The 24,499-nt window shown below is 39.3% G+C and overlaps 2 protein-coding genes across 2 annotated transcripts in view; both read right to left on the reverse strand.

Annotated features, from left to right (window-relative positions):
• Positions 1–2,847: 2,847 nt before the first annotated feature.
• Positions 2,848–13,369, reverse strand: slco1d1 (solute carrier organic anion transporter family, member 1D1). The gene is made up of 14 exons (XM_030150982.1): positions 13,319–13,369; positions 11,882–12,023; positions 11,639–11,771; positions 9,772–9,896; positions 9,432–9,578; positions 9,152–9,250; positions 8,413–8,673; positions 7,173–7,337; positions 6,595–6,790; positions 6,340–6,505; positions 4,677–4,861; positions 4,401–4,465; positions 4,180–4,297; positions 2,848–3,061 (listed from the first exon to the last, which is right to left on the reverse strand). The coding sequence occupies exons 1-14, from the start codon at positions 13,367–13,369 to the stop codon at positions 2,848–2,850; spliced, it is 2,067 nt and encodes a 688-aa protein (XP_030006842.1).
• A 2,452-nt stretch (positions 13,370–15,821) lies between these two features.
• LOC115430653 (mucin-19) overlaps positions 15,822–24,499 on the reverse strand; it is a 31,385-nt gene continuing 22,707 nt past the window's right edge. Inside the window, exons 32-45 of the mRNA XM_030150790.1 lie at positions 24,221–24,424; positions 22,869–23,110; positions 22,581–22,767; positions 21,401–21,623; positions 20,838–21,010; positions 20,587–20,656; positions 20,377–20,486; positions 20,013–20,044; positions 19,763–19,916; positions 19,642–19,679; positions 16,934–17,041; positions 16,701–16,740; positions 16,140–16,248; positions 15,822–16,049 (exon numbers count right to left, since the gene is read on the reverse strand). Of these exons, the coding sequence (XP_030006650.1) occupies positions 15,887–16,049; positions 16,140–16,248; positions 16,701–16,740; positions 16,934–17,041; positions 19,642–19,679; positions 19,763–19,916; positions 20,013–20,044; positions 20,377–20,486; positions 20,587–20,656; positions 20,838–21,010; positions 21,401–21,623; positions 22,581–22,767; positions 22,869–23,110; positions 24,221–24,424 (1,853 nt within the window). The 3' untranslated portion in view covers positions 15,822–15,886. The remainder of the gene's footprint in view (positions 16,050–16,139; positions 16,249–16,700; positions 16,741–16,933; positions 17,042–19,641; positions 19,680–19,762; positions 19,917–20,012; positions 20,045–20,376; positions 20,487–20,586; positions 20,657–20,837; positions 21,011–21,400; positions 21,624–22,580; positions 22,768–22,868; positions 23,111–24,220; positions 24,425–24,499) is intronic.

Raw genomic sequence — 24,499 nt, forward strand, 5'->3', positions numbered from 1 at the left:
ATGATCATGATATGCTTCAAGAACAATCAACAATTAAGTAAAAAAATGTAGTGAAATGTAAAAAAAAAAAAAAAAAAAAGATGCAAAAGCAACATATATGGACACAATACAAATATATTTGACTCAATACATAACTATTCCCTATTAACAGTGAATTAACTTGTGATGTAATTTCCAAAAATTACCTTACATAGTCAAGTTTCATTCACACTTAGTTCTTGGTCTGAACAACATGTGAACTTCTCCCAACGCACACTAGGATTGTATCACAGTCCATGACCTTTGGGGTTTGTGTAACATGATGTAACAATGTACACTTGTGTCAGATGACAGCTGACATGTGGGTTTGTCCAGTGTTGTCGGTCACATTGCCATCAGGGCTCAGGATAAAGTTCAACAGCATAATGTGTTTGGATTTGTATGACAAAGGCTTTTCATACGTAGCCTCCATGACCTCCAACATCTCTCTCTCTGCTTGCCTGTTTCACAAGTGTGCCGTAATGAATGTGTGTCAGGGGAGGGAGTTTGGAATAAACTGGATACATAACTGATGAGATTTCAAAACACTGTCTCTAAAAGGTGAATTCACAGTATTCAAGTGCAACCAAAACGTGACTACACAGCAGTCTTACAGTTACCGAGAAGCAAAGATGTGAGTTTTTATCATAAATTCACATTTCTGGAGACACAGAAACCACTTAAGTACTGCATTTGTGACCGTATTTTAGCAGTTTTCAAGATTTGTATTTAAATCTCTTGACAAATGTCTTCCGTTTGCAACAAATGCACAACCACTGCAACTAAAGGGATGTCTAAAAACAAGACAAAAACACAAAATCTGAGGAAAAAGGGACTCAAAACAAGTGAAATATCTGTCCATGCAGCAAGGGAATTTCACTTGACAAGATATAGAAATAAGCATGTCTACAGATGTTTGAACACTTAAAATAAGAAATTAACTTATGGGGTAAGGAAGCTGTCAAAATATTAATGTGCATAAGATAGAAGTGCGTGCATTTTAGTCTATAGTTGTGCAAAAAAATTAATATTTGTAAACTCCTGAATGAGTTCAGTCCTACATAAAATGGACTATGTATTTTATCAGAATACAAATGAATGTGTTTTGACAAGATTCATGAATACGAATTCACCAACATGACTCTACTGTCAATATGTCACCACCTCACAGGCATTATTTATGGAGCAGAGGATCCATGGATTCCACAGACTGACCATGAGTTCAGGTTCCTTCTCCGTGGTCAGAACAATGTACAAATGGTTGGATTTGACCTGATTTCGTTCTCTGACTTCATCATCCATCTTGCTCAGTGATCCTGCCCGATCTGGCCTTGATCTGGAACCTGAACTCATGGTCAGTCTGTGGAATCCATGTTCCTCTGCTCCATAAATAATGTCTGTGAAGTGGTGAAGTATTTTTGAGAGTAGAGTCCTGTTGGTGAGTTCATATTCGATGGAGAAAAAAGTTGCATTTCATGTTTGTAATTCTTGATGACAAAACTTTTCATTTTGTATTCTGACAGATAAAATACACAGTACATTTTATGTACGACTGAAGTCATTCAAGAGGTTACAGATATTTATTTTTTGCACAACTATAGGCTAATATGCACAAATCTGTCTTATGCACATGAATATTTTGACAGCTTCCTGACCCCATATTAACTCTTAAAACAAGATAAATACCTAACACTTATAAATCTAAGTTTTATTTTATCTTGATAAGAGTCAAATAATTTGCAGTGATGAAGCTGCAGCAAAAAAGACCTGCAACTGCATGTATCAACTCTAAAATCCTACTACATGTATGAACATAAAGCCTAGACAAACGATGAAGTAGAGTGAGTCCAGGTGTTGATGTGACCCACTATGACTTAGAGAACACATGCTGCCTTTACTGACTGGATCAGCTCTTAGTACTAAAAATGCACATTTGCAGCTCAGACTAACTACGCTGCTGCCAGAGATTTCATCCATTGTGTACTTCACTAAAGGGTGCTGTCTTGTTGCAAAAAATTAAGAATTCACAGCAATGATTGTTGCACAAAATTATTAACTTTCACAATTATCCCTTCAGGAATCCTAATCTGATTTTCTTCTCAAATACCTACTTAAATTAGTCATGTCAAACTCTACAATTTTATGAAGTTGCTTTTTTTGCCTAAAAAAGTCTTACACACAAATCCTCTGATGAGCAGCAAGTTATAATCTGACAAACTCTCACCCATAACTAAAAAGCATTAAACAGAGTATTTTTATCTAAAAGAATCCTCTATGTTTATTTTAATGTACTTTTTTCCATTTAATTTTGGTCATTTTCTGACCTAATACTGTTCAAGTTTAAATGATGGAGCTGAGGGGCCAAATTATCTACAAATAACTCTGAATTTTCTCTTTCTTTGGCATAATACCTAAACATATTTTCCTCAAGCAGACATTTGATGCATAACAACGTACAGAAACACAGTCCTATTGTGTTTTGTTTTCCATGCTGCAAAGTAAATGAAGACAACCTGTAAAAATGACCTTTACATTAAGAGACATATATGTACATTACTTCTTTTGTGGATTTTCTTCATATGTTGGTAGCATATCCTTTAATATAAACTGTTTATTGTAACAGCCTCACCAAGGCTGTTACAATAAACAGCTCATGTAGCAGCTGAAACTAGATTTTTTAAAGTAGAGGTGTCCTGTTCGAAGGCCAAAGAGCACTGACACTGTACCATTACCACGTTTGGTCCAGTATAGATGCAGCCCAGTGCTATGGCGGTGGAAAATCTCTGCAGTTCACCTGCTTTATGCAACAGTGATGTTTCCCTGAACACTTTAAATAGTGCTCTCCTTGTCCGTGTCTTCTTTGTTTTTAGCTATGTTGATATTGGCATGTCCACTGGCCACTCCGTTACCCTCCAGTCCATTTTGTTTGGCTTGATTCATCAGTGCTAATTTCTTTTGTTTCCTCACAATTTTGAGGTACAGGAATCCCCACAGCATGTTGGCTAGGAAGTAGAATCCACTAACTAGCCCCATAAAGGTAATTCTGCAGGTAAGGACATTAGATCAGGTTAGGTTTATTGGTACTTCCATCCTCACTTCTCAACAATACTTTATTTATTAAAAGTCAATACCAAATGAGACCAAAGGGTATTTTACCAAATAATAGTATATGAGAAGACACTGAAAAAAAGTTTGTTTTGAAGTTTCCATCACTTTCAAAACTGTATTACATAACTTGATCACTAGGTTATATTGTTGTGTTCATAGCTTCATGTTATACCAAAGTAAAACCTGATCATTAACTTGACATTAGCAGTCACACAGTTGAATCAACAAAATGAGTCAAGTATAGTCTGGAATGTTCTGTAGCAAAGCAGTCAAGTCATCTTGAATTAAGTATTCATTTTAGTAAAGCAAGGGGCAAGGACCTTGGCACCAAAATGAAGCCCAAGTGAAAGTATTTTAAAGCTGTAATACCAGTAACAACCACTGGGGTCTCCAAAAAGTCCTGGTTCCCATAGACTTACATTGTATTTCTCTCTAAAACTACTAAGACAATTTTTTCCCCTGCTGGGCTCATTGCAGTCTCATCTGTTTTAAGGTCAAATAGAAGGTCTGATATCTGCTGTGCTGGACTTTGATTAATGTGTCTGTATAACAACTTATTCATATGCCAAGTTGGACATTCAGAGTCCGACACAGCTCGACTATAGTGGTGGTTAATATTTATCACAAACAAGACTGTAAAATGATTTTGTTACATAGTTATTGAAGATTTTTAATATTGAGTCAGTATGCTAATGCATAGGATTAGTTCACCTCTAATCACTCAGGTTCCTATAGTTCCACCCCTTGAGTCCAAATATGGTCATGGTTAAATTCTGGCTCCAAAAAGCCAAGAGGGCAATGAACAAATCCTAAAAACTAAAAACTGCAATTCCTCTGTCCATTAATTTCATACATTTCATTTTTAAACACCTTTTCACATCTCAATGGAAAAGTGAGGTGGAGACATCGTTTGCATATCCAACCATGGTTCTGAATTTTTGCAGCATTTTAACAGCATTATGTAGTACAGTAACTGCTTTGCCAGTCTCACCATGTTACCTCTACGTAGTTCTTTAACTACTAAACAAACAAAACTAGTTGCTTGTACTTTACCTGAATGCATTAGCATCATAAAGGCGACATGCTCCGCGGCCTCCACACTGCTTGGTGCCCCACTTCAAACAGGTCCTGTCGATTAGAGCTCCAAAGTATATAGGAGGAGGGATCCCACCTGAAAACATGCACACAAACAGGCAATGTATTGCTTTTTTATTAACTCAATAACTCAAAAAGAGTGATAACTTGATTTATTTACATGTACCTAGATTACTTACCTAGGGTTCTTACAATCAGTGTTTGCATACCCAAAGCCAGAGACTTCAGGTCCTGCTCTATAGACCTGAAAATAGACCCAAATCCATCAGCATTTAGCATAAAAACCTTGAAAACTAAGATTTGTTAGACGTTAATACTAAGTATGGTCTGAATTGAACTATTCAATCCCTAATTTTACCCTATACCCACAAATATAAACCTAAAAATGTATACACAATTTAATCATAAAGATGAGCTTGAGCTGTTAACTCCCTCAGTCCGTCAGTCTGTCTGACCTGAGCAGCACAATGTATCCAGGTGTACCCCCGCAGGCAGAGATGAAGGAGCCCACCACAGACAGAGCCATGGAGATCTTGAATATGCGATCACAGTCGCTCTTCCTGGGGCACTGGCCCAACACAGCAGACATGTTCACCGCCGAGGTCATCATCTCCCCAACGCAGGAGCAGTTATGAAACACCTGAGGAATTAGAAGAAGGACAAATGAAAAGAAGTTTATGTGATATGTATCTGTATGACAAATGGGGGACTAAAACGGGGGATATTTGGGAGGTGAAGTGATATCTAGAGGTGGAGCTGTAGTTTCCAACTAAATGAATAACCCTCACTGCACTCTCCCTTATGGTGGACACTATAAACACTGATGATAGAGCTAATAGTTGGTTTGTCCCTTGTACATGCTGCAGATGAATCCACACCACATTTCTCTAGACAGTGAATTGTTGGTTTGTTGGTCGGTCTCCATTATGTTTAAAACATTGTGTCTCAGGAAGAATGTGACAGAAAGTCTCAAAACGTGGTACAAACATTGACCTGGGCTTGAGGGTGAACTGATAAGATTTTGATGACCAAATGTCAGTGTTAAAGGTGACAAAACAGACTCTGGCTGGTTGGCAATAATGCAACCTCTGCAGTGGACATGTCTGATCCACCTGATGGCTCTTGATAGTTAATGAGAATAATAATTGCATGGTCTACAGTCCAGCATAGCAGGCGACCTTAAAGTTTGGTGCCAACAGCTATGAACTGAAAAAAAAGAAAGAGGAAGTGGAGGCCTGTCTGACCTGCTGTGATGCTCAGTGATGAGGAAAACCACCCCCATCACTGAGGACCCCTCCCATCCCTTCCACCACTCCTTCATGCTGCTGCCATCAGGTAGACGTTACAGAACCACACTGGCCAGGAAAAACATTTACACAATATCTGTCATCCCCTCTGCAATAGCTGCTCTTAACAACACAAGATAGACTGCACTGTGTTTTTAGTCTTTTTAGATTTTTTATGTGTTTTACTTGTTTTATCTGTTGTACTGTGTTTTTGATGTGCGGGATGCTTTTAATACCTGAGTGTGTTTTGTAAAGCTTTGTCTGACAGCTGTGACAAAAGAGGAATTTCTGTTTTTACTTGGAACAGACAATAAAACTGTGTCTGTCTGTCTGTAAGGACGGACGGACGGACAGATGGACAGAAGGAAGGAAGGAAGGAAGGAAGGAAGGAAGGAAGGAAATATAGCAGAGCACCATGTCAAACTCTGTGGAGGCAACCCACTCCCTCTCCAGATATAAGGTAATGAAATTATTCATTGCCTTATATCTGGAGATGAAAATGTTCAGGTGATTTTACATTAATAAAAACATAATTATAAATACTAATTCCAAATAAGTCTTAGTCCCCTTAAATTTCCAGCAGCAGCAGCTTCATATTATACAGTAAGTGGTGGGATTCTATGTAACATAAATGATTTAAGAGATACTGTGCATTTCTTATTGGAATGGGATGAGGTTAATTGTTGGAAAAAAGAGTGGTTTACCAAATAAGAGCTCCATAAATGTACAGATGCTGCTCTCAGTCACAGTTGACCAAACTACACCTCCACAGTCATGACACACCAAATTTAATACTGAACCCAGGAGGAATCATCCACAGTTACTGCCTCACCGTTTGTTTGCCGGTGCCGGTAGTGGTCTGGCATCCAGCGAGGCAGGGCGAGGCATACGTCATACCATTGTAAGCACATACAGGGTCCCAATGCTTCATTGAGCAGGAGCAGCCCATGTTACACTGTGACAGCAATGTCTGTGGGTTGTGGGACACCTCAGCAATCCTGATGTACAAGTAGATGCATACATAACGTATTTATCTTATTCACCCTCATCTATACTTTTTAGTGTGGGATATTTACACACCACTTACCCCTGATATGACACAGTGAGACCAGCCACATCTGCGTTGTCACAGTTAATAAAGATCTGTGCAGCAAGTAAACAGAAAGAGGCAACTGAAGCTCCAAACGACACCCTGGCAGCTCCAATAACGCCCAGTTTGAAACGCTTTAGCACAAAACCTCCAGTGATGATACCCAAAGCTACTGCAGGGAGATTCAATATACCTGAATGAGTGGGTGGAAAGACAGATGGATTAATACATGGGTCAATGAACTAGAGACAGTCAAATAAACAATCATTATTTCAATTGGGTTCAAATGTGCTCATGTCATACAACACATTACTGGGTAATAGTTTAACTTGTGTTTTGCTTTAAAAAAAAAAAAAAAACAAAAAAAAAAAACAACCATAAAACTTATATATATTCATTGTCCAGGTAACACACAAAAGCAGAGTCCGCAGTGGGCTACTCAGTGTTTACAAGTCAGCTTTATCTCTCACACTCAAACTTCCCTCCAATAACATCATTGTTTAAATTGTCTTCAGTGCAACAACATGCAGTAAAAATCAGAGGGAATTGGGGGGGGTTCACTTATTGCTCGGTACCTATGAGGAAAATGGCCTTGGAAGCTGACTGGCCATAGACCTGCTCCAAGTACTTTGGTTTGAAGGTGATCATGCCAATGAAGCCATTGACAACTACCAGGTATGTGAGGACCATCAGTGAGTAGATGCCGTTCTTGAACAGCCTCTTCAAAGATGGAATAAAATCTGATGAAGAGAAGAGAGGAGAATATAAAAATCAATTACTGGCATGCACAGTGGCTAAATGTAAAAATATATAATACTAATTGAATGGTAATGCATTTCCATATATGTCAGTATACAGTATGTTGAATTACACGACATAACCAAGCATTAACCGTACTCATACACATAGGTGTTTTCTGCACATGACGCATATTGTTTCCTTGGTGAAACTGATGACTAGATTCCTTTAAATAATACTGCAGCATAATAATTTACATTTACGTAATACTGAACAACTGTATCGTTTATATTCTTCTGTAAACCTGTTTTTTTCCCATTCAGTTTTTATTTGTTTTGCTCTAACTTTACTGTGTTAAGAACAAAAATGTATCACTCCAATAGAGTCATTTGCAGATAACATTTCTAAATACACTATTGTGGTGGGTTTTTTTTTTCATGTTTTACATGTACTGTGGCACAACTGAAAAACACTTCCAATGTACTCTCTTGTTCATTTCCAATGAATAATTCACCTCTGGCCCAGAAAGACAATTAATTATGTCAAGGATTCAGGTATTGGTCTGGGCTCTGGTTTGTCTGGGTCATTGTTCATTAATGATTAAACAAATTCATGTTAAGAGTTATTTACACAGTGACACAAGTTTCTTGGCTTTTAAAAGGTTCCAGTTTGATTTAGTCTAACGAATATATGCAATATATGCATGACTACATGAATGTTGCTCTGCTGATTATTATTGGCAAAAGCTGTTTAAATAGAATATATTACTTTATATTATCTTATGTAGGGTTCTGTGCATTAAGTAAATTGTGTAGATAATCCAGTCTTATGTTAGTTAATTTAGTGGTTATTGCCAATAATGAAATGTCTGAACATCTTATTTTGTTCATTTTTTCATTCATTGTTGGTTTATGTTTGGTTGTCTTTTGTGTCAACCCCAGGAAGAATAGTTGTTACTACTACTACTACTACTACAGTAATAAGTTATTGGTATGCTATGTAAATAAAAGTCCACCTTATCTCAGGGAAACAAATCACATTTTAGAATGTTTTCTGCAGTAACAGGCTGTGTATTACCTTTAGCCAGCTCCTTAAACGTGACTGGTTTCTCTTTGTCTTCATGCTCCTGGTTCTCCTCTGGCAGAAAGTTCTCCTGCTCTGCCACTGTGGAGAGCTCTGTGCTTTTACTCTTACTCTGTTCTTGGCCCTGCTTGGGCAGAGACTTGGGTAAAAACCAGAATGGGATACTGGACAGCAGGATCACTGTGCCAGTCACTATGAAGCCCAGCCACCAGGCTCCGACCCAGCGGGAGTCCTTATAGGTGATGGTCACAGTGTCTGCAAAAGGAAGGCAAGGAGTAGACACAAGATGAATGGCTGATGACTGATTATGTTCTCAGTAACAGACGGAAAAAGGCCTTCAAGTGCTCTGTCACCTCATTGTGACAGCTTGGATGTCAGCAATCCCTGATGTAAACAGTCTGTAAAAACTGTTTGTACTATGTCAACATGGTGATATTTTGGAAATCCTCTTGACTCTGGGAGACCCATAATGGCTCAACAACAAACTGTTTTGCCCTTTTACCTTGGTGTGAAGATTAAAACAGAGCAAGGGTTAAGTATTTTTAAGGCCACGTTTATGATAGGCTTTGACAGAGGGATATCTGTGTAATAATCTGCAAATCGCCCATTACATGGTAAAGGTTAAACTCAATTTCATAAGATCAGGTTAAGATGGATCAAGACAAGACTTATTAAAAGTTCCACATCTTCCTGCCTAAATGTCTTTTTTCCCCCTTTCTGAAAAGCCGTTTACCTAAATCCACAGATCCAATGTCCACATAAATCTTGGCAAGGAAGGAGCCGAGCATGAATCCAAACATAGGGCCTAAGATTCCCACTGTATGGATGCAGGCTGAGGAGGCAGAGAGAGATGAAAAACAGGATGAGAAATATTCTGATGCACAGTCAAATAAGAATGAACAAGAATCATCTAGAAAAACATGTGTTTTGCATAAATTTACATGTTTATAGTGATAAATATGCAAACTCAGGTAGAAAGAAAAGAAGATAAAAAAAAAGAAAAAAGAACTAACCCAAATAGAAAGGAGTGTTCTCTTCTCTTGAGAAGTCGTCCAGGTATGATATACCCAAAGGCATGATGGGAGTCTCTCCAATCCCACGCAGCATGTTCCCCAGGAAGACATAAATCCACATGGATGAGCCAGCTGCTTTTTCACAGGCTACGTGTGGAAAAATCAAACACAATCTGTATCAATAGTTGCTGTTTACTGTCAATTCTACAAATTGAATAATTTGTTAATACGCCTAATATGAACTACTATGATTTGTACAAAAGGTCAGAGGTCATAGATGCAACTAAAATGGAGGTGGGATTCCAACCTGAGAATGTGAGTGAGTGTGTGTGCTGTATACCTGTTTTGGCTTCTAGATCAGGTGTATCATCTACATCAGTGAGGCTGTGGTTGGACAGACAGGGCAGGATGCTCTCAGAGCTGTTGTCAGTGTTGCTGTGAGACAAACTAGTCTCATATTTAAACCTGAAAAATAAAGAGAATTATTACTCTGACAGCGATCCGATTTACATGATCGTACTGGCAGTAATCAGATAATTGTAATGGATTGGATCCGACACATTTACATGCGCTTCAGAGATACAAAAGTCAAAAAACCTATGTATGCATGTAGTGATGGTAGACTCAAACTTCCTATTGTTGTCTTCTGCTCAGGTTTGATTTTGTCACTTCTGTAGTTTTAGTAGTATAGTAGTATTTCAGACAGTTTCGGTCAATCTCAATTCACCCCTTGGCCCCTCCCCTTTACCCCTCCATTTTGCGCATTCATATGAATTGGTGTCCCAATTTTCAATGAGTCGGAGGGAAAGGGCTAAGGGGAAGGGTTGTTTGACTGTCAAAACTGAGATTTTTCAGGACCACACTACAACTGGAGGGGTATGAGAAATCTCCCATAATTCTGTTCGAATCATTGACAAGATGGAAGTAAACACAACAAAAAAGTGCAGCAGTGTGATGAAAGAAACAAACTATTGTAAGAATTTTCTTTGTAAAGAACTTAATCATTTGATCGTCCGTTCAATGCCGTTTCAATGTGTTATAGATTGTATTTCTGCGGTTTGTGGTTTATAGCCGTAAAAAGATGACCAAAGCCCGTGGAACAGAGATGGTTACAGCTACTGATGGCATGGGGGATGCTTTCAGAAACAAAATTGTTACATCTGTTTACAGCGGCATCGATGACTGCTGATGACATAACAGGTCTGGAAGGGTTGTCCTATTTCATAGGGGAATGTTTCAACCCCTACCCCTGGTAACTCTGTTTCAAAGGGTAGTACAAAGTGCAAGAGCCAAGGGGTAGGGGTAAGAGGGAGGGCTAAGGGGTGAATTGGGAATGGACCCTTATCTTAGTCTTCATGATTCTTATCTTTTGGGAGTATAAGGCCTTGTCCATACAAAAACAGTTTGGGTCGTATCCGCAAAAGTTTTGTATTGGATAGGCCTTTTGTCCACACAAAACTGGCGTTTTCAGTCACTGAAATCGCAACTTCTGAAACGGGGTCCCAGCATACACAACTCTGAAATCATTGGTTTCCCGTCTTTGTCTGTACAACCAAACCGCAACTTTTCTAACACGATGATGTCATAGTCTCACCTCTCTAACCTTTCACCCCGCAAGCAAGACGCCACTTCACAACAGCAGACTAGAGTAGTGCTCGTGTTAAAACAGTTATAGCTTACTGGAAATATTGAATCTAAATCTTCAGCTATTCTTTCATTACAATGACCAACAAACAACCATAGCTAACAATATTCACTACATGCTCTTGGATCTACCAGAGAGAGGCAACCAGAAGGGCAACCAGGAGGAAATATTGGATCAGACCCGGTTGAACTAAGCAAGCTTTATGCACATGTTCCACGTCTTTTTCTCAGTTTTTTGTGAGAGCATTACAACTCCACATACAGGCCTGGCATTTGCACTACACCATTTTCAGGTGTTTTCAGTGGTTTCATGTGGATGCAGATATCTCCTGAAACGACTTTGTGTTTACCGAGCACTTTTTTGAAAACGACAAAGAAAAAGATTGGATAGGAAAAGATGCAGTTTCATGTGAAGATGGCCTAAATCAAACAATTCAACAACTGCAGCTCTGAGAGGTTCAGATTATTTCATATGAAGCGTCTTTGCCTCTTAGAACTGTTTCCAAAATAATTTTGCTGGATGTACTTTGACAGGACAAAATTGTTTAAAAGTCTGTACTAACGGTCCTTGGAAGAAGTGAGGTAGGGCAATGAGGAAGGATCCAGCAGCCATGATCAGACAGCCAATGCCGATCAGCCTGGGACGATGGAGCTTAGCACCGAAGTAGCTGACAAAGGCGATCACCAACAGGTTGCCTGGGAATGTGACATATGGAAGTGAATGATTTTTATTGTATTCTACATTATATCCATCACTAATATACAAACCTCCATTATATCCAGTTTTTAAAACAGAAGACTCGTACCCATTTCAAAGCTGCCATCTATTACACCAATGAGGGAGCTGGGGATATCGAAACGCCTCTCAATCTGGGTGATGGAACTCTTCATGTATGCCCCACCAAAGGCTTTGGAAAAGTACACGAATGCCAAAGAAGCAAGGAAGAGCTGGAGAAAACACAACAACAACATACTAAATGACCTGAGTAATGCGTGGTTGAACTAATTTAATTAGCTGTTGTTGTGACATGATTAACTGGGTAATAATCTTATGTAAAAGACATTTGTGAGAGGATTTGTGTACTTTTTTTCAGTTTCAGTCATGTGATTAAAGGTTTTAGAGTGAGGCGTTACACAAACGTAACAGAATAAAAGGACGTAACTATATCTTGCCCTGATATAAAAGGAGAAAGGTGAACTGTATTGTAATGGAAGACTTGTTTCACAGTAAATGCTAAGCTGATGACACATAATACACATTTATTTACAGTGTGAAGTACTGCATGTCCTGTGAGTAACTGGGAATTTACATTCATTAACACACAATTTGATTAAAACCTGTGTAATATGCTGGCAAAAAGGGCAGGATATACAAGGTGAAAAGATAAAAACAGAAAAAAAAAGGATAAATAAGCAAAATTGTACTAGTTCACCATGTGTGAAAAACTATGGACCTTGGTGAATGTGTGATGGGATAGATGCTGCATGTACAATATAAATCTAATCAGTATAGAAATAAAGTTCTTCATTATTTTTTAATTGGCCGGTGTTTGCAAACACACCCTCTGTGCAGCATTACCTTTGCCATAAAGAGAGTTAAACATTAAAAGGGATTTGCACTGGACTATAGGTCATAGACTATTCTGTGAGTATATTTAGATAAAACAATCTTGTCAAATAGGTAAAGGTACACTGGTTATTTAATTAAACTTCCACCATACTTTAAGATCATTTTTCATTTTTACCTGACATAGACAGTGATATTTACAATACTAACACTGTTGTTTAGACTTTTATGTAATCTTTATGGTGTTACAAGCTTATGAAATGCCTTTGAAAAAATGGGTAATAAATAATGAGAATTACAACTAATTTACAACGGATTTACAACTAATAATTGGCAGCTTTCTTATTGAGTCATCTCTTATCAGTAATGTAATAAACTTGCATCAAATTAACAGAGCAGGCCAATGAAAAGCAATATATGTCATGGGAAAAACTATCATTCGAAAATTAACCTCAGTGACCAGGATTATGAAACGCCTCCATTTAAATACTTCCATTTCAGTCACAAGATGGTCTTTTTTTTCTCTTTTTTTTTTTTTTTTGGTAAATGTCTTACAGTTTTACACTTTTCCGCTACAACAATAAATTGTTTCCTGTTCATACGTATTGATTCAAGTAATAGAGACTTGGCATGAAATGATCAATTATACTACATTTTTCTGAAACACATTTCTGACCTTGAGCTTGGAGCAGCAAGCCTCACGTGGCTGTTTGGGCTCAACACTCATGATGCTGCTGAGTGGTCAAAAGAAGTAAAGAAGTGCAAAACTCAACAGTGCAGGACCTGCAGAAAAACAAAGGGAGCGTCTGAATTTGAGGCAAATTGCGTTAATTTCATCTGATATATCAAAACAAGTTCTTTCTGACACTAAAATTTTAATAGAAAATAACATTCTTGCCACTAATATTCTAATTTAAAGGTAAATGTAGTTTATGGGCAATACTAGAAGTATCCCTATACACTGAATGAAAAAGAATGACCAAATTCTCAAGTCAAGACTGAATGCTAAAGGTGACTTTCTAGAACAATGAAATGAGCCTTTAACTTTTTAACATGTAGTCAAAGTCCAGTAAACAAAACACGTTCACATAAGTGGATATCAGTGGAGAAAATCAATGCATAAGTAGTAGAAAAGTCGAATAAGGACTGACCTGAGAGGCAGCAGTGGTCCTGAGAGGGATGTGAAGGATGTGGTAAAGCAGCTGAAAGCTCTCTGTACCTCGCAGGACTTTGTGCTTAAAGCAAAGTCTTATCACAAACAAACTATAACATCACCTATAATCAGTAACCCAGGTAGTCATGTGCACTTGTTGATCATGTCAATAAAAGCCCTCAAACCCCTCAAACGGTCAAACACCCACACATGCACGCTCACACAAACTCAGCGTAACTCATTTGGTTGGGATGCATGTCTCTCCAGTTCAGGAAGGTACAGAGGTTCACTGAACGCAAACACACATGCAGACGCTCACACTGTTTGCACACTCGCACATCCTTTTCTGTGAACATCACAAGCCTCCCAAGTAGCCATTCTTTTGGACTAAACAACAACAGCATGATGCTGGACAAAGCTTATTTTATAAGCCTGCTGTTTCTGTTAGTTTGCTGTTTTCAAAGACTCAAATGCTTTCCTCTACTCGAAGAATCCAACTTTTATAACGCAGGGTGTTTCCCAGAGCTGATCAAAGTCTTCCTGTCCTATTGATAACTTGAGGGACAAAAACAATGGTTTTCTCCCTCTGTATGAATACCTGAACACATATTCCTTCACTGTATTTAACCCATAAAGACCCAGTGCTACTTTTGTGTCAGTTCCCAAATGATATTTTCTCTGCATCTTTAACCTTTCTTAAGTCATTTATCACTATTTACTTTAATATTATGCTTTGTATTTTGTGTTTTTAAGCATATATAAATAACTATTTTCCTATATTTAATTCACTGATCATGTTTATGTTTATTAAAGCTCAGATTAAAGTTGAGGATCATAATGACCAAAAACAGAGAAAACCAAAGAAAAAGTTGTTGTTTTTTTCAGTAAAATATATCATTAACTGAAAATAAGTGTATCCATCCACTGTCATTTACCAAACTAAATGGGTTTTACTGGTGAATCAGTGTTGTAGAAGATGACAGTGTGTCCACATTCACTACAAAGCCTCTGAACGTCCAAATGGGTCATATCTGATGACCATGAAAAGATGATAAACTGCATTTTACACCAATTATTTAGATGGATTGATAGAATTAGTGGATCAACAGGTATTAAACTTTTTAGATCAGTAAATTGTTTTGGTCACCACTGGATGTTTGGGTCTTTATGGGTTAAATGCTAGTTTAAAAAAAAGTCTTTATATGGGTCTGTAAATTAACTAAGTGCTAATAAATTTTCTTAAACTAATTAATACCTAAAAATGACCACACAGAATTTTGGGCAGTGCATAACAGTTCTTTTGCAAGGTTTATGTATAATGCAGAAAGCACTGATAGTAGAAAACTTCGCTTGTTGTACCTTTCCAGCAAACATACACTTTTTAACCTTATGTCTGTTTTGCTGACATGTGAATAAGTTATGTGATCTTACCCAAATCCCAGAAGAAAACAGACTTTGCGGACTGTGATTTTGGGGAAGTGGAAAATGAATCACATTTTCTTTTGTATCGTCCTCTATATGATGAACTGATGACTATCAGAAACCCTGATATGTTCTGGAGCACTGATGATGACAAGATGGAAGAGTCCTTTAGTTTAAATGTATATAAATTAGCATTATTTGTTTGTAAAGCCTTCAAAGAGCGTCAGATTTGTTTGATTAAATAGGTCAGTTCACTGTCTTGTTTATATCTATTGAGCCTGTTGTCTGGCATTTGGGCTTTGGTTTATATTTTTGTTGTCTCATAAGCCCATGTAAGGGCAGGGCATATTCTTATGTAAGACACAATAATAAAAATTCATTCATTCATTTGTTCATTCACATGTGAGTATATGTTTTTTTCTCTTTTGAGTGACTCAGCTCTTTAATTTACAGATAAGTGCACCAAAATGGGAGGAATCAAAAAACAGACTCAGAGAGACATGTTTTTGTTTGTTTTTTACCTGATATTTGCTTTATTTCACAGAAGCAATGTCTGGAATTGCTTTGAATAAAAAAAAAAAAAAAAAAAAAGGAATAAGAAGGTTTTTACATTTTAGAGAAATACATTGGGTTACGAAACAAAGTGATGAGCGTGATCAGGAGCTTTCTTCAGTGTGTAAATGCTTTGCACTCACAGCTGGTGATATGCTTATATGTGAAGTTTCTGGTGGTGGAGTCCAAACACTGCAGGAACACTGACCTCCTCTCTGAGCTTTGCTCCTGACAGTAGCTGAAGCTCTGCTCCACCTGCAGGTCATCATGTAACATAACCCTGTTGGGAGAAATACATTTTCTTTTTACCCTGGCTCATTTAGCAAACATAAAATTTTAACATTAACTGGTAAGGTATATTTCTGCTGACCTTGGTTGTGACACACACTGGCCCTCACACACAGGCATCTGCAGGGCAGTGGTGCAGTTGTCTATGGTGACGTTCATACTCGTCATCTTGGGAGTACAGCTCTGACTACCTGCAGTGATAGTGTACAAGTCAATGTCTTCAGTACTCTTTATTTAAATGGAAAAAAAAACACACATTAATAAAAAGCAACGGATAAGGTAGGGGAACTGAAAGGTTAGAAAATCTTTTTTCCCCAACATTTTATTGATTTTGTGCCATTATCAAATAGTGAGAATGAAAAGTAAAATACAAGATAAATCACCGGTTTCTGTACATACAGGCAAAGAATAGGTACAGAGCCAAAGAAAACAAAAAGCGTTAGCATATTTTTCAGACAGGCTCTTTTTGAAATAGTCTTAGAACTAACCCTCAACTATTCTCCTTCCACCCCCACCCATACAAACCAAACAAAAATCAAGTAAGCATAAATGTTAGAAAATATTCATGACAGTAATAAGCTTTAAAGCAAACTGAATAAGTTAAGCTGGTGTAATGATTGCAGTATTTTGAGTCTCTACGTACATGTAAAGCAGCAGTGCTGGTCATCCCACATTTTGTCCTCCTAAGAGAACAAAGCACAAGAGGTCATCACCAGTCATTGGTTCTCAGTTTGGTTTTTTGAAGTGTGACTTGGTTGCTCACATTTGTTGCTTCATCTTTTTAATTTTTAGACTGATCGTCTTTCTTCTTCCATTGAATATTAAATGAACATATTTTACAGTTATCAGAACTTATAATGTTACAGGTGTAAATACCTCAGGACAGTTTTCAATGGGACAGACTCTGGTCACAGTCTGGACACCGTCTTCGGTACAGATGTACGACGAACAGGGATTGGCAGGATCTGTCCATTTGTCTCGCATCTGTACACCAAGACCACAGTCAGCGTACATCTCAATTAACAATCAAGACAAATTGATATTAAATCTGCAAACTGATCTCATGAAATCGCATTGTATGTCACACCAGCTCTTATGGCATTTGGCGTGCTATACGTACTCATGTTTATGGCAGGTCAACTCTATCACTATTCGCCACTCCCACAAAAACATCTGGTCATTTAAACGCCATAAAAAATGGTGTCCAAGTAACCAAAACACTGTAAAATGCGGCATAGAAATATGAAATGCTGTAAAATGCAGTGTAAATTCCCACAAAAAGGACGTTTTTTACGCCGTCAGGTACTGTTCAAAGAGCGGTGTAAAAAGCGCTGTCTTATGGCTCTTTAAAACGCTGTATTTTACAGCGCTTTGGGTCACTTTTTAAAAAGCAGCATTTGCTAGCATTATTTTCATCTCCATCCCCTGGCTTTCACAGCCACTAAAGTTGAACTCTCTTCAGCCAATAAGTAAAGAGAAAAGACAGACCACACCAATTCTCCGCTGATCTCCTTTGCTGCTGATTGCATCTATTTCTTACCTGCTCTAAGGAGAAGCCTGTGCACGCGCTCGGCTGCTGTTTTTATTCATATTTTCACACAGAATCACCATATGAAAGGGTGACTGATACCACTGGGACAGCCTCAAACATTTAATGTACAAAAGATTAACACAGTTTAATGCCCGAAAACTGCGATCAATCATTGAGAGAGAGAGAGAGAGAGAGAGAGAGAGAGAGAGAGAGACAGACACAGACAGTTTCTTTAATAAATTTAGTGATGATTGATCACCAGATTTGTTTAAGAAATTGTCTGTCTGTCTGTCTCTCTCCTGATGATTGACAGCTGTATTTGGACATGACATCACATTAAGCCTTTTCTCTATAATGTGCACCTGTGGGGAGGAAAACCTTTAATGCATATAGCATCTATAAATTTGGGTTTTTGTTTTGATTTCAGGAGAGGTGAAAGTGGGCATGACTAGAGATGTCCACACGAAATCTGGGGATGATTAATGGCAGTTTTCGGACAACAAAGTACGTTTTTAAAAAAAATACAGCGTTTTAAAGAGCCATAAGATGGTGCTTTTTACGCCGCTCTTTAAGCGGTATATGACGGTGTAAAAAACTGTGTTTTAGTGGGGAATTTACACTGCATTTTGGTGGTTTGGATGCCGTTTTTGACTGCGTTTAAATGACCAGATGTGTTGTGAGAGTGGTGAATAGTGACAGAGTTGGCCTGCCATACATGTTCATCCTTTCACATGTTATTCAACTCCATTTGAACCCGTGTCAATGTACGCCAAGATCACTGGTTTACATATCTGTAACTGCTAACCCTAAACCCAACCCTAACAGCTAACCCTAACCGCCAATGGCTAACCCTAAACCACGGGTCAGCAACCTTGGTCCTAGAGAGCTACTATCCTGCATGTTTTAGATGTATCCCTCTTCCAACACACCTGATTCAAATGATAAGCCTATCATCAAGCTCTGCAGAAGCCTGATAATGACCATCAGGTGTGCTGGAAGAGGAAAACATCTGAAACATGCAGGATAGTGGCTCTCTAGGACCAGGGTTGCTGACCTTTGCCCTAAACCTAACCGTAACAGCTAACAGCTAACCCTAACCGCTAACGGCTAACCCTAAACACTAATGGCTAACCCTAACCGCTAACGGCTAACCCTAAACACTAACAGCTAAGCCTAACCGCTAACGGCTAACCCTAAACGCTAACAGCTAACCGCTAACGGCTAACCCTAAACACTAATGGCTAACCCTAACAGCTAACAGCTAACCCTAAACGCTAACAGCTAACCCTAATTGCTAACGGCTAACCCTAAACACTAATGGCTAAGCCTAACCGCTAACGGCTAACCCTAAACACTAACGGCTAACCCTAACCGCTAACAGCTAACCCTAACCGCTAACGGCTAACCCTAAACACTAATGGCTAACCCTAACAGCTAACAGCTAACCCTAACCACTAACGGCTAACCCTAAACACTAATGGCTAACCCTAACCGCTAACGGCTAACCCTAAACACTAACGGCTAAGCCTAACCACTAACGGCTAACCCTAAACGTTAACAGCTAACCGCTAACGGCTAACCCTAAACACTAATGGCTAACCCTAACCGCTAACCCTAAACGCTAACAGCTAACCCTAACCGCTAACAGCTAACCCTAAACACTAATGGCTAAGCCTAACCGCTAACGGCTAACCCTAAACACTAACGGCTAACCCTAACCGCTAACAGCTAACCCTAACCGCTAACGGCTAACCCTAAACACTAATGGCTAACCCTAACAGCTAACGGCTAACCCTAAACACTAATGGCTGAGCCTAACCGCTAATCGCGGGTTTGATTTATCCGAATGACAAATGGCATAGAATAACGAATGACCACCAGGGTGAGGGTTAGGGGTTTAGGTTAGGTCATTCGGATTAGGAGGGCCCCTAATCGCTTGTATTTTATGCGGCGTGAACATGCACGTAGAAACCTGCGTACAGATAACACCAATTAAAAGTGGCATTATCTGTACGCAATTCATAATATCACGCTGAAATCTGACATTACATACCCTATATGTCTTTCCATTGTAGGTGCATGTCTTCTCAACTGAATAAAATAAAGAAATGGCTTCAGGTAAAAGGAAAGTCTTTGAAATAATAGTTAACAATTTTTTATGTGCTTTATCTTACCACAAATCGGCTCAGAACAGCAAGAGTTGTTAACCAGCACAGCACTGGAGCTACAGTTAGGAGTCTGCTTAGGAGGTTTGGGAGAACACTCCTCGGTCAGCGTCTGGTTGTTACACGTACAAAGGTGACAGTTGGACTGCCACACCTCACCAGGCTAGAAAACAGGTTCAGAAAGAGGTATTAGATCTGGAATCCAGCAAAGAATGCTTGATATGATTTCTGTCTAGTTGATGGAAATAATAGGTCTTACTGGTTTAGGCTCACCAAGTGGGCCTTTGCAGACTGTGGGAAAATGAAAGAAAGGAAACTCTACATCAGCAGTGATTATTACATGACAGGTATATTCGGTGTCTTCGTGCACATCATAATGTTTAAATTGGAAATGAAAATGAGTCTGTCTGTCTATTGCTAATCTTCCACATTAAAAACGAACTAACAAGGCTTTTATAAAAATGTAAAGAGAAAAAAGTGCAGATATTTGTGTTTAACGTTTTGTTAAAAATGTCACAAATACTCAGGAAAAGTACAGGTATCCTTATAAATCTGCTTAGGTTCTGAAATGAAGCTTGCAGGTGAGAGGTGAATAGGTGTCATTGTAGAGCTGTGTTCCGTACATTTACAGCCATGCACGCAGATGTTGGAGTGATTCCCTGCCCTGTAAAGTCCACTTGGACAAAAGCAGCCTTCACTGTTGTTCTTAAGGGAAGCCCCTGGATGAAGCACACTATAAAGAAAGACAACATTGGAAATAAATACTCCACAGAAGACACTTTTTGGATTAAATACTTTTGTCAAATGTGACTTTTTTGGTAGATATTACAAACCCTCCATAGCAGAAGTCATCCAGCTTGTGATGACATTCTCTGTAAACCAATCCTTCTGGACATGACACAGCTGAAACATAAAGAAGACAACAATCAATACTGCTTTAACTGGGAATTTATCATTGGTATTTAAACCAAACATCATTGTAGCCACTTCCATAAATGGAGTTATTATATTCTGCATAAAAATTGCCTTAACTTTGACAAACTAAGACGATAAAAAGGGAAGAGGGACACTAAAATCTATATACCACAGGTTCCATTTGTCAGTCTTCTCCAGTCAATACAAACACCGGCATTGCTGCATTCTTCAGCTGCTTGCTCTAGAGAAGAGCAACCAGCTTTTAGGTCTCTGCATGAGTCAAACTCACAGTTCTTCTTTTTTCGGTGGAGATTAATATACGAGCCGCAGACCTCAAAGACTCTGGGAAATAGAATTTTTGATACCATGCATTAAAGCATCTCAAAGTACACACACTGAGACAATTCAAACAAAATTATTAAATCCACAAGTGCATTGCATTTTATGTAGTTTGCTCAATAATCGAGATTGATTTCTGTACTTTCTATGAGATGGTATTGATTATGACTTATAGTGTTTACTACATGTTTGGGAGGAGATGCAGGTTCTCCTTTACAATGTTGGGTTTTTCTTCCTAAATAAACTAAAAATTGTTGCAATATTAGCACAGACTATCAAGATTAAGGCTGTTGTAGAGGGATAAAATATAGTAAATGTAGCAGCTGTGTCAAACAGACTACTTCCCAGGTTTTCCATCTATTCCAGGAAAGGATGTCAGTAGGCAGAACTTACTCATGGTATAGTATCTCACACAGAGGGTTGCTGGGGCAGGGGGTGGTAGTAAAGGGTGTGTTGGTGGGGGGTACAGTGGTACTTGAGTGACAGGGTACATCTTTTGGTGCACAGCCATGCTTCTGAGGATCTGGGTACACCCAGTCGTAGGCTGTCTTATCACAGCAGCTGTCTTCTTCAATCTGTCCTCCTCTTCGTATACATGAGCCTCCACCACACACACCTGAAGAGAAGATGGAAAAATACGACTGATTTTCTTTACTTGTAAAGTGTAAATTAATCATATTCAGACTAAACTGCCTGAAACCCAATGAAAATACAGTGAAAAATGTAAGAGAGGCTCTTACTCACATCTATTATTAAAGCAGAACTGTGTAACATTTTTACCTTAATTAAAAAAACTTCAAAGTAATTGTGATGGTTAAATGGCACGTTAGGAATGTTAGACACGGCCCCTTCCCACTAGGGTCTCTGGGGCCATTGACATTACATGCTGGTAGTACAAGAACGGCACCACTTGTTCTGATATACATTGGGATGACTAACTAACGTCCCTCCATTTCTGTCTGAGCGCTCCCCTCTCAACTTTCCCATTCCAAACGCCCACCAACACTGCCCCACCGCCCTCTGGGGGGAGCGCTACCACCCCCACTGAGAAACACTGGTCTAGATGATTGATGTTGTTACAAAGGTTAGCCCCGGGATGACAGCGTGCTAATCGCTAATGGGGCCGGGACACGGTGACAGGTGGGAGCTGCTGATGTTCGTTAGCCAGTTAGCTCTTAAGGTGTGTGGCACCCACAACCAGCATGTCAATGTGACCCATCTGCCTGGATGGCCTGGGGCTTCTTGTCTGCCTGTCCCTCCACCACAGGTCTGGTATCGCGTCCTCCTCCGTGAAGTGAAAATAAATGTCCGAAACATCAAAGTCTGGTTAAAGTTTCCTACTCTGCTCCGCTCCAGCAGCGTATTTGATCACTATTTTTTGCCTTCTCATCACCAGCTTCATTGAAAACAAATGCACATGGTTGGAGGGGGAGGGTTAAGTGTAGGTTTTACGGCAGTGAATATGTACTTCAAAACTGTAGGTGGAGCTCCATAGAGAAAAATGCGACAAAAACAGAGCAGAAGAACCAAATCAGTAAAATCTTACAGATTTCCACTTTAAAGCATTACTCACCACATTGGCCTTGGGTGTTGTTGAGAAAGTGCTCCATGGCCAGACTGACCACCAGGGTAAAAGACGGGCTGAGGGAGACATAGGAGCGGATCTCTGGGAGGTAGAGGGACGTGGTGTACCCTGTGGTCTCAAATCTAAACCCCTGCTCCTCATATGGGGGCTGTATGGTCATATCATTCAGAGAAGCCTAAAGTAAAGGAAAAAAGTCTCAAAGTTACCATTTTTCATGTAATAGAAAATATCTATAACCATAATGTCTTATCAAAGTAATTTATATCAATGTCCAACCTGTACTGTAAACAAATGTGGGATAATTGTGAGAGTCGCTGTGTTGTTCTGATATTTTACGATGATCCCTCTAACACAGGAGCCGTCGAGGCCTGGCACACAGAAGAAGTTATCCACTACAATGGTCAGACTATGACGGGGTGAACGTTCCTCCACTAGTATATAGGTACATTCTTCTAAAAAGTCAAAGGACACGCCTTGGAAAGATATGTAGTGGGGGTCTCCGTAGAGCTCACAGCGACCTACAAAGGATGTAGGAAAGGACAAGAGGGTCATTATCTTTTTAGCCATTGGAAGAAAAATCAAGATAGAAATGGTTAAGAGCCTTCCGCTAGATAACTACTACAGTGGTTAATTATGTTCTCTAAAGGCGGCCATACACTGTGCGATTATTTCGATCGTTGCACGCAGCTCCATCTCAAACTGTGTGAATCAATCGTAAAGTCAGGCTCACGATTCATGTTCTCACACTGTACGGACCGATGCTCGTATGAGACCTGACTGCTCACACTGTAGGACCATACACCAGAGGACACACGGCACGTTCGAGTGTTGTATCTGGAAATACAACGTTAAAATACCAAGAAATCTGCAAGTGCATAGACGATTGTGTATTGGCATGAGTCACGAAATGGTAGTGCTAAACAAAAACCAACGAGCTGCTTTGGCAATATGTGCCATTATCTGCGGGGAATCAAAAAAGGAGGAAAGACGACGAAATGTTTGGTTCAGGAATTGGTCGGCCAGATGTGGACAGTATGGGCTGTCAATCCTACAGCGGGAACTAGAGGTAAGCTGCAAAAACTAAATTGCACTAGGCCAATAGCCAGCTACTGTAAGCTTAGAATTAGCTTACAGTAGCTGGCTATTACTGTATTCGCGCATGCACAGTGTGAGAATTTGAGGCACATCGGCTCGTGGTACTGCTTTGACAGTGTGATACCCTCATGAGGAGTGAGCAGGATTTCAAACAGCTCCGTTTTCCTTGCGAGCACATGATTACTGGTCGTGAGGTGTTAATCGCTTCTCCTTACCCCATGTACACTGTACAAAGCACGACACACAATTAGAGGCACATCTGGCCTGATCCCAGAAATAGTCGCACAAGTGAGAAATCATCTCTAAAACTGCACAGTGTATGGCCACCTTAACCCTAACTAATGCGGTGAGTAGCTTCTCATTTCTTAAACAACCATCAGTTTGATACAAAGCATACAGATTGGACCGTGTTTCAATGGAAAAAGGTCATGTGGTCTGATGAGTTCAGACTGACTGACTCATTCCATTAAGCAGTGGCAAACTTCAAAGCATAAATACTCTGCTACATATTAAAAAGACAAAGATGTACTCACAATCACACTTCCATGTTTCACAGCATTCATCTGACACCTTTGTTGCCTGTCCTCTGGGGCAGACGGGACGAACAGAGTCTCCACAATCCACTGGAGTCAACTCTATCGACCTATTTCTACAGGTCTTATGGAAACAGTCTTCTGTCCAGCTCTGATCACAAAGCCATTTCTGCTTCCTCTTCCGGTCTTCGCACTCACACAAGTCTGCAAAAGATGATAAACTCAGGCAAGATAAAAACATTGGCTTCATTATTTAAAATACTGGCTACTAGAGCAACT

Source organism: Sphaeramia orbicularis, chromosome 12 (assembly GCF_902148855.1).
Source record: "Sphaeramia orbicularis chromosome 12, fSphaOr1.1, whole genome shotgun sequence".
Taxonomy (NCBI): Eukaryota; Metazoa; Chordata; class Actinopteri; order Kurtiformes; family Apogonidae; genus Sphaeramia; species Sphaeramia orbicularis.

Excerpts from the sequence above, each read along its gene's own strand:
- slco1d1 (XM_030150982.1), bottom strand. The coding sequence starts at position 13,369 with ATGAGTGTTGAGCCCAAACAGCCACGTGAGGCTTGCTGCTCCAAGCTC. Across the intron at positions 7,338-8,412 it reads GTTTAAGGAGCTGGCTAAAG|ATTTTATTCCATCTTTGAAG; the intron begins GTAATACACAGC and ends TCTCTTCATCAG. Across the intron at positions 6,506-6,594 it reads CTCACTGTGTCATATCAGGG|GATTGCTGAGGTGTCCCACA; the intron begins GTAAGTGGTGTG and ends CTTGTACATCAG.